This window comes from Equus caballus, chromosome 25 (genome assembly GCF_041296265.1).
Source record: "Equus caballus isolate H_3958 breed thoroughbred chromosome 25, TB-T2T, whole genome shotgun sequence".
In the NCBI taxonomy this organism is placed as follows: Eukaryota; Metazoa; Chordata; class Mammalia; order Perissodactyla; family Equidae; genus Equus; species Equus caballus.
In genome coordinates, this window is record NC_091708.1 from 8,694,997 (window position 1) to 8,712,390 (window position 17,394).

The 17,394-nt window shown below is 40.9% G+C and overlaps 1 protein-coding gene and 1 pseudogene across 27 annotated transcripts in view; one reads left to right on the forward strand and one right to left on the reverse strand.

The window, feature by feature from the left end:
• The window catches only part of UNC13B (unc-13 homolog B), a 217,569-nt gene that overhangs the window by 65,768 nt on the left and 134,407 nt on the right, over window positions 1–17,394 (forward strand). For 23 of the 27 annotated variants that reach the window (XM_070250603.1, XM_070250596.1, XM_070250595.1 and 20 more), the window contains one exon: window positions 427–484. The exons of the other annotated variants lie outside the window; for them this stretch is intronic. In XM_070250603.1, coding sequence (XP_070106704.1) covers window positions 427–484 — 58 coding nt within the window. The remainder of the gene's footprint in view (window positions 1–426; window positions 485–17,394) is intronic. 27 annotated transcript variants of the gene reach the window in all.
• Window positions 6,910–8,017, reverse strand: LOC102150118 (poly(A) polymerase alpha pseudogene; annotated as a pseudogene).

The following is a 17,394-nucleotide window of genomic DNA, read 5'->3' on the forward strand; positions in this document are numbered from 1 at the left end:
GCCTGTGTGTCAGGATCCCGCAGGGAAAGCAGCAGCAGGATGATCTGTTTCTGTTCAATAAAAATTTGACTCCAGGGCCAGCCTGGTGGCGCAGCAGTTAAGTGCGCACGTTCTGCTTTGGCGGCCCGGGGTTTGCCGCTTCAGATTCCGGGTGCAGACATGGCACTGCTTGACAAGCCATGCTGTGGCAGGCGTCCCACATATAAAGTAGAGGAAGATGGGCATGGATGTGTTAGCTCAGGGCCGGTCTTGCTCAGCAAAAAGAGGAGGATTGGTGGCAGATGTTAGCTCAGGGCTAATCTTCCTCAAAAAAAAAAAAAAAGACTCCATTCAAATGCTAAAAATTTTTACAAATAGTTGTGATTTTTTTTCCTTTTTACCTGGGCTTCTTATTATATATTTTTTTTTCCTCCTTTCTGCTTCTAGTATTCTGTTCAAGAAGAAAGCCAGAAGAAGCCATTGCCCACTGCTGCCACCCAGTGTTGTAAGTGAGAAACTTGTCTCTGAATCTCTTATTAATCACCGCTTTCTGTCAGTTCTCCAAACGTGGCTTATTTTGAGTTGCGGAGGGTGGAGATGTGGTGTGTGTAAACAGAGGATTTTCCAGAAGCACACCTATTCAGGCCCATACTTCTAATGGTATCTGCTCATTAGCTTTAGGAAGAGGTCTTCTGGTTGTGTGGCTGTAGGCAGGGCAATGGTATGCATCTTTTTTCTCCATTTGCCGACTTCTACCCCTGGAGGAATGATTTTTCCCGCTTTATTCCCATTTATCTGTTATTCTTCTTTAAGACCCAGTTTAAATGTGACCACCTTGGGAAGTCTTCCTGCTGTTTCCTCCTTCCGCCAAGCCTAGTTTAGGTGTCTCTCTTCTGCTTCCATAGTATCCTGAGGATACAGCCATCATATAATCTATCATATGTTATAATCTATGTATATTTCTGTGATAAGAACATGAAGTTTTTAAAATCATAGACATTTTTCTATTTTGTATTCCTAGCATCTGGCTCAGTACCTGATGTAAGTTTCAGTAATGTTTGATAAATGGTTAACTGAGTGAGAGAACTTGTCATTTCTCTTGAGATTAATTTATTCACACCACACAGGTTCCTTCTTGAAATGAGCCATGCATTGTTTGCTACCTTCTCAGTTTCCTCTCTAAACAGTTTGAGGAGGCACTAAAGGATTGACTCGGGGCCTCTTCTCTTCCTCTTTTTCACCCGTGGAGTGTGTGTGTGTGGTATTGTGCTTACTTTGTATTGCCTTAGTTTTTCTGACTCAAACGCCAAACTTATCAGCTGCAAGTTGAAAGTGCTGCTGATGGTGGTAGTAGTTACTGTAGTAATGCTAGTGATGATAAGAACCATAGCAGTTAACATATTTTGAGGTCTTACAGTATGCCAGATGCTGCTCTAATTGCAAAATGTACTAACTTGTTTGACCTTCACAGCAAGCCTGAGACATAGATTTTACCGTTGTCCTCATTTTCAGATGAGGAAGCTGAGGCATAACGAGATTGAGGGGCTGGCCTGGTCGCTCAGCAGTTAAGTGAGCACGTTCTGCTTTGGCGGCCCAGGGTTCAACGGTTCGGATCCAGGTGCAGACATGGCACCACTTGTCAAGCCATGCTGTGGCAGGCATCCCACATATAAAGCAGATGAAGATGGGCATGGATATTAGCTCAGGGCCAGTCTTCCTCAGCAAAAAAAAAAGAAAAAAGAAAAAAACAGGCAGCAGAGCAGATGTTAGCTCAGGGCTAATCTTCCTCAAAAAAAGAAAAAAGAGATTGAGTAATTTGCCACAAATCACATAGGCAGTAAGTGGTGAAGTAAATATTCAAACACAGACACCCGGACTCTGTAGCCCGTGCTTTGAACCACTATGTTAAACTGCTTCTTTCATGTTCTTTCTCAGAAGGAAAACTTCCAGTCATGGCTGTAAATGCATCAATTGCCTTCTGTTTTATATGCTGCTTTCCTGGTAAAAGTAAGACCAATAGCAGAGGTCAACATTTTGTTTTTAATTTAGAGAAAACTTGCTATTTTTCATATGATTTATTACTAACTACATCACTTCTCAGCCTTTTGGCTAAGATCATGTATATTACTAACTTTTTTTTTTTTTTGCCATTTAGGACCTAGAATCTATCAAACATTTAGGGTCATAGGAGACCATAAGAATCTGTATTGAAGACTAGGTTGTGAATTTAAGTTGATAGTCCTTTTCAAAACTCACTGTAAGAGCTAATTTTGACCTTTTCAATCTTCTAAACATTTTTCCAGGACTGCTAATGAGAAGTAAAATGGAATGATTGAGATTTCACTTCTCATTCCTTTCTGGGTCCATTTGATGAAATGCAGTTGAAGTGACTAAAGAGAAAATGCCAAGAGGGCAGGAGGAAGTAAAAGGCCATAAATAATTAGCAAGTTTATAAATTTTCACACATTTTTCTTGTTTACCGACTAATTTATTTTTCTATGAATAGCCAGTTCTTATCTTTTGAGTGCTCTCTCATATGCTTTTATTTTGAAAAATTTTAAGCTTATAGAAAAGTTGAAAGAACTGTATAATGAGCAGCCATTTACCTTTTACTGGATTCAAGATTAACATTTTGCCACATTGCTCATCCTTCTCCCCTCTTCTTCCCCTCCTCAGTACCTCTCTTTCATATCTCTATCTCTGTCTCTATATACATGTACACAAAAATGCACACAATGTATTTTCTCGATCATTTGAATATAAGCTTCATGCTTCATGACGCATCAGTGTGTATCTCCTAAGAGCTAGGACAGTCTGCATAATCAAAATACCATTTTCAGAATCAAGAATTTAACATTAGTGCAATAATATTTCCTAATATGCAGTCTATATTGAGAATTCCCCAATTGTCCCCAAATATTTTTATAGCTGTTCCCTCCCCACTGTATGATCTAATCAGTAATAACACTTTTTATTTGGTTTTCCTGACTCTTTAATCGCCCGTTTAATAAAACAAAAATCCTTGTCTTTTTTTGGTTATTTATGATACTGGTATTTTCTTTTTCAGTTAGAAAAACATTTTATTATAGTGTGTAGTACAGATAGGAGTGTGCATTAATTGGTACAGGTTTCTGGGAAGCGGTTTGGCAACATGTACCAAGAGCCTTTAAAATATTCATAGTCTTTGATTCAGCATTGGAACTTCTGGAAATTTATCCTAAGTAAGAAGCAAATAAAAATTTTGTATAAAGGTGTTCATTGCAAAATTATTTAAATAGCGAAATTTTAAAATGACTTAATAGTTAAACAACAGTAAATGGTAATAGTCATAAGATTGAATAGCATGCATTTAATTAAAATTATGCTTTGAATAATATGGGAAATTTTCATGAAAATTTAGGTGAAAACTATACAAAACTCTCTGTATATGTGTGTATGTTTATATATAAATACATACATACATATATAATTTAAGATTTATTGTCATGGACTGAATTGCATACACCCCAAATTCATATGATGAAGCCCTAGCCCCCAATTTGACTCTATTTGGAATAGGGCCTGTGAGGAGGTGATAAAATGTTAAATGAGATCATAAGAATGAGCCTAATCTGATAGGGTTAATGCTCTTAGAAGAAAGAGACAACAGAGCTCTGTGTGTGAGGACACAGCAAAAAAGTAGCTGTCTGTAAGCCAGGAAGAAAGCCTTCATCAGGACCTGAATTGGCTGGCACATTGATCTTGGACTTTCCAGCCTCTAAAGCTATGGGATACAAATTTCTCTTGTTTAATCCACCCAGTCTGGTATTTTGTTATGGCAGCTTGAGTAGACTAATGCAGATTTTGGTATTGAGAGGTGGGGTTATAACCCTCCAGGACCAGTTCAACTGACCCCATCTCTTATCAGCAAGTGATTAAGAGTTGCCCCGTTGCCTAGTGGTTAAGTTTGGTGTGCTCCACTTTGGCAGCCTAGGTTCAGTTTCCAGGTGTGAACCTACACCACTTGTCGGCAGCCATGCTGTGGTGGTGACCCACATACAAAATAGAGGAAGATTGGTGTAGATGTTAGCTCAGGGAAAATCTTCCTCAGCAAATAAAAACAAAAAGACCAAAGAGAATTGCCTTTCAGAAAATTTGCCAAGTTGTGTAGCCAGAGCATGCACAAAAGAAGAAATCTTTTTTCCCCCCCCTTTTTTGGAGGAAGATTAACCCTGAGCTAACATCTGCTGCCAATCCTCCTCATTTTTGCTGAGGAAGCCTGGCCCTGAGCTAACATCTGTGCCCATCTTTCTCTACTTTATATGTGGGATGCCTGCTTCAGCATGGCTTGACAAGCAGTGCTTAGGTCTGCACCTGGGATCCTAACCAGTGAACCCCGGGCTGCCAAAGCGAAACGTGTGAATTTAACTGCTATGCCACCCGGCTGGCCACAAAAGAAGAAATCTTGACCTGAAATGACCACGAAACCAAAGATTCTCCTCCCCCTGGAACCAAATGGCTGAGACATGGCTGAAACTTATAAGTCAGACTGTTGTTAGCAGCAAGGGGTCCCTCATTCAGGAAGATCCAATGTTAAAATTGTTTCCCCACCTCATCATAAATGTTTGGAAGCCCACCAGTAAAAACCTGTCCCACTAGTGTTTCCGTGTGGTAGCCTCTTCCTTTAAATTTTGCCCCAAATTCTGAATCATGGAGACAGATCTGAGGGCACATACCCACTGTCTCCCTGCAGATTGATCTCACAAAATAAAGCCGATCTCTTTTCCCAAAGTCTAATGCTGTAGTTAACTGGCTTTTTTTTTTTCTTCTTCTTTTTTTTTTTTGAGGAAGATTAGCCCTGAGCTAACTGCTGCCAATCCTCGTCTTTTTTTGCTGAGGAAGGCTGGCCCTGAGCTCACATCCATGTCCATCTTCCTCTACTTTATATGTGGGACGCCTACCACAGCATGGCTTGCCAAGTGGTGCCATGTCTGCACCCGGGATCCAAAGCAGAACATGTGTACTTAACCGCTGCGCCACCAGACCAGCCCCTTAACTGGCTTTTTTATGCGCATTGACTAAGAGACTCCAATTTTGTGCAGTAACAGGGTGCTTCAGTAACAAATACCTGAGAATGTGGAAGTGGCTTAGGAACGGGGTGATGGGCAAAGGCTGGATGAATTTCGAGGTGTATACTAGAAAAAGCTGAGATTGCTGTGAAGGGTCTGTGGGAGAAATATGGATGTTAAAGGCCGTTCTGGAGAAGTCTCAGACAGAAATGAGGAACAGTGTATTGGAAGCTGGAGGAAAGACAGTTCTTGTTATAGAGTGGCAATGAACTTGGCTGAATTGTTCGACTGTTTTGTGAAAGATAGAATTTGCAAAAGATCAAATTAGGTATTTATTTAGCAGACGAGATTTCTAATCGAAGTAACGAAGGTGTGGCTTGGATCTTCCTTACTGCTTATCATAAAATGTGAGAGAAGAGAGTTTAACAAGGAATTATTAAGCAAAAAGGAACCAGAACTTGGAGATTTGGAAAATTCTTAGCCTGTCCATGTTGTAAAAAGTGAGAAAGCTTGTCCTGAAGAGAACACTAAATAGATCATGGGTATGACTCATGGGCTTAATCAGCCATCTCAGCAGAAGCCAGGAATAGAGATGGGATTATATGAGCAGAGACATTGCCAATTTCAGCTAAAGAGGAGAGAGAAAGAGGGCCAGAACGAAGGGACGCTGTTGGACTTCTTGGATTCTACAGGACCAGACCGTAGAGTTATTTGGCTATAAACATGTGCTGTTCTTGAGGGAAAGGAGGAACGACTCGGAAGATGATTCAGTGACTGTCACGACTTCCACTCCCAGCACAGGCCCACAGGGCAAGGCTGTTCTCTTCCGTTTCAGAGGGAGGCCACTACAGGGAGCCATGGGAACAAGGCACCATGCAGAGCGGTGGGGGTGACGCTGCCACCACTGTCGACCTGGAAGGTGGGACGTCGAACCAAAGAACATTAGTCTCCAGCCATAAGATCTAATGGAATTTGCCTCGCTAGGCTTTGGACTTCCTTGGGACCTGTCACCTCTTCTTTCCTGTTTCTCCTTTGTGGAATGGGAACGTCTCTCTTATGCTTGTCCCACCATTGTATTTTGGAAACACATAACTTATCTGGGTTCACAGGTTCACAGGTGGAGAGGAATTTTGCTCAGGATGAATCATACCTGAAGTCTCACTCATAACCAATTTAGTTGGTATTTATTTATTTACTTATTTATTTATTATTATTATTATTTCTTAAAGATTTATTATAACTTACAATTTTCATCAAAACCAACACAATCAGGATTTTAACCTGTACCAAGGTATTAAACGATTATATTAAAACCATTAGTAAAAAATACTACACCCATTTAGATTCCAAGAAAATTATTTGTAGAAATATTTGAGGGGGCTTTACTAACATTAGGGGGACTGGCAGGCCAATCGTGTAATTACTGAAAACATTTTATGACTATATAGTGACATTTGATTAGCTTTGCCTATGTAATAGGGAATCTTAATGATAAGTTTCCAGAACTGGCTACTTAGTTTCTTAATAGAGAACATTAACTACAGATTTTAACATTCACCTCCTTTGCCAAGGTATACAGATTTAGACTTTGGTGATGACTAAAGTATGCCTACAAAACTGATGTTGCTGCAAATGTAGTAGGAGTTTGGTTACATCAGGCAGCAAAACTGTAGGGGCTACACTTTACCTTGACAAAGAAAAAATAAGAGGTTTACTAAAAACAGTACACCCCTTGTGCCAGGAAGAAAACTTCTACAGATGTTTAAAGGAAAATTCGAAACTACATTAGTCTATCAAGCAGAGATGTCAAATATGCTACCATTTAACCATTACTTAAGAGAGCAGCATGTCCGCCGTGCCTTAAAATACATACTTGTACTTTTGAAAGAAGTTTGGAGCTTCAAAAAGTTTGGACCACTCTGCCTTACTCAGCAAAATTTCATCTGTGATAGCAAGACCTTGTTTAAACTCTTCAACCGTGACCATCCGTGTTGAAACGGACACATCGTACGTGGAGTTCTGTTGTGGTTATGCTGGTGTAATTATAGGCATAAGATGGTAGCTATCACTGGGGTTTACCCTTGGGTCCCATACAGGCAAATTAAGATTGCATTCTTCAGGCTGTTTCAATAGCACTCGATTTGGCCATTCCCATTTAGACAATACCAAGAAAAATTTATGTACAAGACTTGATGCTATTGCATTTGGATAAAGCTGGCAAGTTCTTGCTACTAGCATAGCCCAGGAAACACCACTGAGGAAACCTAATACATTGGAATAGATGTGGCATTTGGCCCACAGTTTGATAGCTCTCAAGGTTAACCTGAAGTTGTCAATGTTTGGTAATGGATGTAAAATTTCATCGGTTACCCTGCAACTGTTAAGACTTCTTATGCATCTTATATCTAAATTTTTAAGCAGACTGTCATCTCTTAAGTCCAAGTCTTCTGGAATAGTCCGCAGTGCTAATCTTGCAAACAAAATATCAATCTGTAACTGGTACAAATGCCTCTTCAACAGCTCTTAAATCTTTTACTTCTTCCTGTAATTTCAACGTATCATAGAATGAGGTGAAAAAGTCACTTCGATCGACATGTCTTGGTGCAACACACAATGCATCAATATCAGCACCTTTTGTATGTACTCCTAATCTGTAGGATCCAAACGTAAAAATTTTTCCTCCAACATTTTCAATTACAGATTGTGGAAGATTCTTACTTTCACTGATTTCTCGTATCCACTCTTTTACCAGGTTATTTAATTTTCCCAAAATTAAAATCCTGCTCTGCAGTTCCTCTTCCTCTTCAAAAACCCCAAACGGCTTCAGAATCTCAATGAGTTTCTGTCTAAGCAGGCAGTCAGTCTCCTTGGGGGCTGCTAAGCTGATAGGAGAGGTAATGCCATAATGCTTCTGTGGCGGCTGTGTGTGTTGTGATCCCTGCGTTGTAACTGGAAACGGCATCATCTCCTGCGCTGGCACCGCCCAGTCACTACCCGCACCCCCCACAACTGCTGCCACTCTAGGCATGATCCACTGAGGCGGGAGGAAGGTGCGACCTGCCTCAGCCCTGGGTCCAACCCCACTCCCGCTCCCGCCACTTTAAGCGCTTCTCCTCCTTCCCCTTCGTCCTAACATGGCGTCCCTTAGTTGATATTTAAATGAGACTTTGGACTCTCCATGTTAAAGTTGATGGTGGAGTGAATTAAGACTTTTGGGGCTGATGGGATGGAATGAATGCATTTTGCATGCAATAAGGATGTGAATTTTGGGGAGCCAGAGGCAGAATGCTATGGGCTGAGTTGTGTCTCCCTAAAACTCGTGTGTTGAAGCCCTAAACTCTGCAGTGTGATTATATTTGGTGCTGGAGCCTGTGAGGGGATATTAAAGGTTAAATGAGGTCATAAGGGTGAGGCCCTAATCGCATAGGGCTGGTGCCCTTTTAAAAAGAGGAAGAGACACCAGAGCTCTCTCTGCTGTGTGAGGGCACAGTGAGAAGGTGGCTGTTTCTAGCTAGGAAAGGGCTCTCATCAGAAACTGAGCCCTGCCAGAACCTTGGTCTTTGACTTTCCAGCCTCCAGAAACTGAGAGAAAATAAATTTTTGTTGTTTAAGCCACCTAGTCTCTGGTATTTTGTCGTGGCAGCCTGAGCAGACTAATACACCTATGTGAATGTATCTGTACAATTATGGGGAAGATATCTGGAAAAAGAAACAACAAAATATTAACCGAATTTGTCTCTGGTATGTGGGATTATGACTTTTTAACCCCCTCTTTGCATCTTTTTTTTTAAATTAAGATTATGATAGTTAACAACCTTGTGAAATTACAGTTGTACATTATCGTTAGTCATGTTGTAGGTGCACCACTTCACCCTTTGTGCCCTCCTCCCACTCCCCCTTTCCCCTGGTAACCACTGATCAGTTCTCTTTGTCTATATGTTAACTACCACCTATGAGTGGAATCATACAGAGTTCGTCTTTCTCTGCCTGGCTTATTTCACTCAACATTAATACCCTCAAGGTCCATCCATGGTGTTGTGAATGGGACGATTTTGTTCTTTTTTATGGCTGAGTAGTATTCCATTGTATATATATACCACATCTTCTTTATCCAATCATCAATTGCTGGGCACTTAGGTTGGTTCCATGTTTTGGCTATTGTGAATAATGCTGTGATGAACATAGGGGTGCATGGGACTTTTGGAATTGCTGATTTCAGGTTCTTAGGATAGATACCCAGTAGTGGATGGCTGGTTCATAAGGTATTTCTATTTTTAACGTTTTGAGGAATCTCCATACTGTTTTCCATAGTGGCTGCACCAGTTTGCATTCCCACCAACAGTGGATGAGGGTTGCTTTTTCTGCACAGCCTCTCCAACATTTGTCACTCTTGGTTTTGGATATTTTTGCCATTCTAACAGGTGTAAGGTGATATCTTAGTGTAGTTTTGATTTGCATTTCCCTGATGATCAGTGATGATGAGCATCTTTTCATGTGTCTATTGGCCATCCGTATATCTTCTTTGGAGAAATGTCTGTTCATGTCCTCTGCTCATTTTTTGATCGGGTTGTTTGATCTTTTGTTGTTGAGCTGTGTGAGTTCTTTATATATTATGGAGATTAACCCTTTGTCAGATAAGTAACTTGTAAATATTTTTCCCCAATTAGTGGGCTGTTTTTTTGTTTCAATCCTGTTTTCCCTTGCCTTGAAGAAGCTCTTTAGTCTGATGAAGTCCGGTTTGTTTATTCTTTCTATTGTTTCCCTTGTCTGAGAAGACATGGTGTCCAAAAAGATCCTTTTGAAACTGATGTCAAAGAGTGTACTGCCTATATTCTCTTCTAGAAGACGTATTGTTTCAGGCCTAATTTTTAGGTCTTTGATTCATTTTGAGTTTATTTTTGTGAATGGTGAAAAAGAATGGTCAATTTTCATTCTTTTACATGTGGCTGTCCAGTTTTCCCAGCACCATTTGTTGAAGAGACTTTCTTTTCTCCATTGTAGGCCCTCAGCTCCTTTGTCAAAGATTAGCTGTCCATAGATGTGTGGTTTTGTTTCTGGGCTTTCAATTCTGTTCCATTGATCTGTGCACCTGTTTTTGTACCAGTATCATGCTGTTTTGATTACTGTAGCTTTGTAGTATGCTTTGAAGTCAGGGATTGTGGTGCCTCCAGCTTTGTTCTTCTTTCTCAGGATTGCTTTAGCAATTTGGGGACTTTTATTGCCCCATATGAATTTTAGGATTCTTTGTTCAATTTCTGTAAAGAATGTCATTGGGATTCTGATTGGGATAGCGTTGAATCTGTAGATTGCTTTAGGTAGTATGGACATTTTAACTATGTTTATTCTTCCCGTCCATGTGCATGGAATGTCTTTCCATCTCTTTATGTCGTCATCAATTTCTTTCAAGAAAGTCTTGTAGTTTTTGTTGTATAGATCTTTGACTTGCTTGGTTACATTTATCCCAAGGTATTTTATTCTTTTTGTTGCCATCATGAAAGGGATTGAATTCTTGAGTTCTTTTTCTGTTAGTTCATTGTTAGCGTCTAGAAATGCTACTGATTTATGTATGTTGATTTTATACCCTGCAACTTTGCTGTAGCTGTTGATTGTTTCTAATAGTTTTCCTATGGATTCTTTGGAGTTTTCTACATATAAGATCATGTCGTCTGCAAACAGCGAGAGTTTTACTTCTTCAGTGCCTATTTGGATTCCTTTTATTTCTTTTTCCTGCCGAATTCCTCTGGCCAACACCTGCAGTACTATGTTGAATAAGAGTGGTGAAAGTGGGCACCCTTGTCTTCTTCCTGTTCTCAGAGGATGGGTTTCAGTTTTTGTCCACTGAGTGTGATGTTGGCTGTGGTTTTGTCATATATGACCTTTATTATGTTGAGGTACTTTCCTTCTATACCTATTTTATTGAGGGTTTTTATCGTAAATGGATGATGGATCTTGGCGAATGCTTTCTCTGCATCTATTGAGATGATCGTGTGGTTTTTGTTTCTCCTTTTGTTAATGTAGTGTATCACGTTGATTAACTTGCGGATGTTGAACCATCCCTGTGTCCCTGGTATAAATCCCACTTGATCATGGTGTATAGTCTTTTTGATGTATTGCTGTATTCGGTTTGCCAAAATTTTGTTGAGGACTTTTGCATCTATGTTCATCAGTGATATTGGCCTGTAGTTCTCCTTCTTTGTGTTGTCCTTGTCAGGTTTGGGGATCAGGGCGATGTTGGCTTCATAGAATGTTTTAGGGAGTCCTCCATCTTCCTCAATTTTCTGGAATAGGTTGAGAAGGATAGGTATTAAATCTTCTTTGAATGTTTGGTAGAATTCTCCAGAGAAGCCATCTGGTCCTGGACTCTTATTTTTGGGGGAGGTTTTTGATTACTGTTTCTATTTCTTTACTTGTGATTGGTCTATTCAGATTCTCTGTTTCTTCCTGATTCAGTTTGGGGAGGTTGTAAGAGTCTAGGAATTTATCCATTTCTTCTAGGTTGTTCAATTTGTTGCCATATAGTTTTTCTTAGTATTCTCTTACGATCCTTTGTATTTCTTCGGTATCTGTTGTGATTTCTGCTCTCTCATTTCTAATTTTGTTTATTTGAGACTTCTCTCTTTTTTTCTTAGTGAGTCTGGCTGTTTGTCGATTTTGTTAATTTTTTCGAAGAACCTACTCTTTGTTTCATTGATCCTTTCTGCTGTCTTTTTTGTTTTAATATCGTTTATTTCTGCTCTAATTTTTATTATTTACCTCCTTCTACTGACTTTGGTCTTTGTTTATTATTCTTTTTCTAATTCTGTTAGGTGTTGTTTTAGGTTGTTTATGTAAGATTTTTCTTGCGTGTTGAGGTGAACCTGTATTGCAATGAATTTCCCTCTTAGGACTGCTTTTGCTGTGTCCCAAATAAGTTGGTATGGAGTGTTTTCATTTTCATTTGTCTCCAGATGATATTTGATTTCTTCTTTAATTTCTTCAATAACCCATTGTTTGTTCAGTAGCATGTTGTTTAGTCTCCACATTTTTGCCTCTTTCCCAGCTTTATTCTTGTAGTTGATTTCTAGTTTCATAGCATTATGATCTGAAAAGATGCTCGATATTATTGCAACCCTGTTGAATTTATTGATGCTTGCTTTGTTTCCCAAGATAAGGTCTGTCCTTGGGAATGTTCCATGAGCACTTGAGAAGAATGTGTAACCTGCTGTTTTGGGATGAAGTGTTCTATATATATCTATTAAGTCCATCTGGTCTAATTTTTCATTTAATTCTATAATTTCCTTGTTGATTTTCTGTCTGGATGATCTATCCATTGTTATTAATGGGGTGTTGAGGTCCCCTAGTATTATTGTATTGTTGTTGATGTCTCGTTTTAGTTTTGTTAATAGCTGCTTTACAAATTGTGGTGCTCCTGTGTAGGGTGTGCATATATTTATAAGTGTTATGTCATCTTGGTGGAGTGTCCCTTTTATCATTATATACTGCCCCCTTTGTCTTTCTTTATCTGGTTTGCTTTGAAGTCTACTTTGTCTGATATAAGTATGGCAACACTTGCTTTCTTTTGTTCATTATTAGCTTGGAGTATTGTTTTCCATCCCTTCACTCTGAGTCTGTGTTTGTCTTTGGGGCTGAGGTGTGTTTCCTGGAGGCAGCATATTGTTGGATCTTGTTCTTTGATCCATCCTGCCACTATGTGTCTTTTGATTGGAGAGTTCAATCCATTTACATTTAGAGTGAATATTGAAACGTGGGTTCCTACTGCTGTCATTTTATCACTTGTTTTCCGGTTCTTTTATATTTCCTTTGTACTTCTTGTCCCATGATTTTTGAATTCCTAATTCAGGTAGGTAAATTTCTGTATTGGCTTTCTTCTTCTTTGTAATTTGTGTCTTTATTCTTGTTATTTGTTTAGTGGTTACCAGGTGGTTTGTATAACACATCTCATAGATGAGATAGTCCTTTTTCTGATAACCTCTTATTTCCTTAAATTAAAACCTTCCATCCCTTTTCTCTTCCCCTTCTAGGTTGTTATTGTCAGATTTTCTGTTTTTCCCTCTTCCTTCTTGTGTTGTGAGTTTGTGGTTAAAATGACAAGGTTATATTTATTCTTGGTGTTTCCCTTCCGTTTATCTTTTTATTTTTATTTCTCTATCGTACTTGAAGGATATTTTCGTTGGGTAGAGTATTCTTGGCTGCAGGTTTTTGTCCTTCAGACTTTTGAATATATCATTTCATTCTCTTCTAACCTGTAACGTATCTCCTGAGAAATCTGTTGATAGCCTTATGCAGGTTCCTTTGTAGGTCATTTTCTTCTGCCTGGCTGCTGTTAGTATTTTCTCTTTGTCGTTGACTTTTGCTAGCTTCACTACTATATGCCTTGAGGTTGGTCTTCTTACATTGATAAAGTTTGGAGATAAAGATTGGCTTCTGTCACATGAAATTCCATCTCTGTCCCCAAGTTTGGAAAGTTCTCAGCCATTATTTCTTTGAACAGGCCTTCTGTCCACTTCTCCTTCTCCTCTCCCTCTGGTATACCTATAATGCTTATGTTGCATCTCCTAATTGAGTCAGATAATTCTTGGAGAGTTTCTTCATTTGTATTTAGTCTTAGTTCTCTCTCCTCCTCTGCCTGTGGCATTTCTATTTTCCTATCCTCCAGATTGCTAATTCTGTCCTCCATATTATCGGCCCTACTGTTCAGAGAGTCCAGATTTTTTTTAATCTCCTCCATTATGTTCTTCATCTCCAGTATTTCTGTTTGGTTCTTCTTTATAGTATCAAGCTCTTTTGTGACATAGCTCCTGAACTCATTGAGTTGTCTATCTGAATTCTCTTTTAACTCATTGAGTTTTTTAATAATAGCTGTTTTGAATTCATCGTCATTTAGGTTATAGATTTCATTGTCTTTGGGATTGTTTTCTGGGTACTTGTCATTTTCCTTCTGTTCTGGACAGTTAGTGTATTTTTTCATACTGCTTGATGGTGTGGATTTGTGCCTCTGCATAGAGATAGAGTTTAGTTACTACTTCCACTTGTTTCAACTGGTGTGGGGTGAGCAGCTGTTGAGACTGCACCGACCAGGAACCCTGTCAGCTGTTACTGACTGGACCTGGGCCCCTCCTCATAGTCACAGTGCTTCTGTGGGGTCCCTCCTCAGTTGTGGGGGCAATCGCAAGGGGGCCTCATTCTGCTGGTGCCTACTGTTGCAGACCACCTAGACGCGCTCCCTCCTTGGGGTCCACAGCGGTGTTATGGGCTTTCCCAGCAGCGGGAGCAGGATCACCTGTAATCACAGCTCTGTCACTGTCAGAGCCCACAAGATCTCACTTGTCCACTATTGGTCCCAGCAGAGCTATGGGTATCTTCTGCAGTCTGTGGTTAGCTCACCTAGCTGTGCTACTTTCACAGCAGGGCCTTCCAGCCTTGTGCTTGCCGGTTGGGGCTTCTCCACTAGTGCTCTGCAGAGGCTTTCGCTGAGGCTGCTGTGGGAACCTGGTATTCCCCCCTGGGCCACGGAGCTGGTCTGCTGGAGCTCCACCCAGCCCCAGATGAGTCCCACAGAATCTCTGGGAGCCCCTTGCCCCATCTGGGACACAGCTGGAGTCCGTGGGCCCGGCAGGCTGCTGCCTTGCCCGGAATTCTGCTCTTTGGGTGCTTCCTGGTGTTCTGAATGCGGGGCGGGGCCTCTCTGCTAATGGCGAGCAGAGGCTTTCCCTGCCAGTGGTGCAGGACCCTGGAGTTTCCCCCTGGGCTTAGGTGTAATCACAGGGGGCTTAGGTAGGGCTGTAGTCACCTGTTTCCACCGTTGCTCTTCCGGTGAGTGCACACTCCCGCCTTTGGTGCGTGATGATGCTATGGGGGAGTGCGCTGGAAGAGCCTCTTGCAGGTATTAGGCTATCCGGGGGTTGGGGTTCAGAGAGTTTTTACCTATCTCCACCTCCTCCCGGGGGGATGTCCGTGCACCTTCCGATGTATAGCAGCGTGGGTCTCAGGCGTCTTGAGATGGTATATGGATTTCCTTTGTTAACTGATTGATGTCCAATTAGTTGTAGATTCGAAGGGGGAGAGACAAGGAAGACCACTCACTCCGCCATCTTGGTCCCACCTCCCCTCTTTGCATTTCTTACATTTTCTAAATATTTAACAATGTGCTACTTTATGTGTGTTTGTGTGTGTGTGTGTGTGTGTATGTGAGGAAAATTGACCCTGAGCTCACATCTGTTGCCAATCTTCCTCTTTTTGCTCGAGGAAGATTGTCACTGAGCTAACATCCCTGCCAATCTTCCTCTTTTTTATGGGATGCCGCCACAGAATGGCTTGAGCGGTGCTAGATCTGTGCCAGGGATCTGAACCTAGGAACCCCAGGCTGCCAAAGCGGAGCACGCGAACTTAACCATGATGCCACTGGGCTGGCCCCAACGATGTACTACTTTTAATAGTTAAAAGTTATTAAGAAAAGTAATGAAGTAATTGAGTCCTTGTTATAGATCTAGATTTGTTGCTGTCTCTCTGAGGGACTTTGGAAGTCTTTCCACTGTCAACTTGAGTTTCATGATGTATAAAATGGGAGAGTTGGTCTAAATGATCCTAGGACTCTTCTGGCTGTAATGTCCTAGTCCTGACATTTCTTCACATCGATGGTCCCTCCCACTACCCTCTCTGCTAGGGTCAGTCTTTTGCAGTCATTTGTGAGATGTCTTCAGAATATTTTCGGAAGTCACTGGGCTGCTGCTCTAAAGAAACCCTTCTTCTTAGCTTTAATACAGAGTTTTCTGTGGCCCCAGTTATTTGGGTATACTCCTAAAAGTGACGGGATTATTTAAAAGTGTTGGGGTGAACTGTATGCTTCTTCTCAATGTTTTCTTTTGGGTCAAACCTTTCTGATGATGAATTAAACGTCTGCTAATAGCATTCTGCATTCACTTTTATCTTAGTATGTTTTTGTCTCCTTTGGTAACTGTGATATATGTAGGGTAATTATTATAATATATTATGTCTCTCTATTTTTTAATCCCCTGTATTATTGCCATTTCAAGCAGCTAGGCTGTCTTCTAGAAGTCCATTACTTCAGGGAAGGATATGAAAGGCAAAGAGAAAAAGAAGTGGTCTTTGTGGCTTTAGGTTCTTAAAGCCTAGGACTTCAGAGGAATGTACAAAATGTTTTGGATAAATTTTATGAGAGGAAGCCGACTTTCACTCTAATCCCTTTATTCCTGACTAAGAAAAGTCTCTCTTGGCTTGAGTGAGAGGAGAGAAATGCAAGGAAAATGAGAGAAAGATAGTGATCAGAGTAGACACATTGGGACCTTGTGTCTACTCTCTGAGTTAGAGTACTGGGGAATAGTTGAATCCCAAAGAGGGAATGGCTGGGAGTTGTGTCTAGGCAGATGGGCTGTCACTGAGATTCCTGTGTTCCAGCAAGTTGCACATGCTGCAGAATGAGTCCTGTGCTCTCTAGAAGTAGCGAAGTGAGACTCTGGCCCTAATGGAACCACCCGGGCAGGGTTAAGAGAAGTCTTAGAAGCGTTCTTTATGTAAATGAGCAAGGACTAGAGGAGATTTGGGATATTTCAATGAATGCTAGTACACAAAGCCCTATCTATGTCCTAAGCAGTCACCAAAGCATCTTATTTTCATGCTAAGTCAGTATTTGGAGCAGTCTTTCTGGACAGGGTAAGACTTACATTGAGATTTGAAAGATGCTTGTGTTTTCTAAGAACAGTAACATCAGTCTTCCTAGGAGAGGTCTTGATTCTCTCTTTGTTGGTTGTTACTGCCTGTCTGGTTGATACTCAGCTCTTCTGTCCTCTGTGGGGTAGGTGAATGCCTCCTTTCTCATTGGGATGCATGTGTGAGTCTCCAGAAGTTATTTGAGGGGATTCCTTTGGCTCCAGTTCCTGGATGTGAGAGATTGCTCTGGTTCAACCTCTTTCATCCCCTGTTGACTTCTTCTGCCAAAAGATGTACTTAGCTTGTGGCTGCTGGTAACCTATCACATAGAGGTTTCTTGAATGAGAGAATATCAAGACAGCTCAGGCCCAACCACATTCTACAGAATTCATTTGACCCATGATAAGGGGAGCTTACTTATTCTTGCTCTGAGAAACAGATAGTATGCAGTCAACTCTATTCTATCCTCTGCCTCCTTGATCGGGTTCCTCTTTCTGTTTACTTAGGTGGGTACAGGATCCAGATCAGCAATTCTCCCACCCAAATGGGCATCCAACCTGTCTGGCTCCCATTCTCACAAGCGTCAATCTTGGTGAATCTCAGAGCTTCTCCTCGCTAGGATTCAGAGAAGAGAAACATTGATCTTTCCCCTCCCCAGGAGATAGGGAAGAGAAGGAGTGATCTCTTTTCGCCAACAACT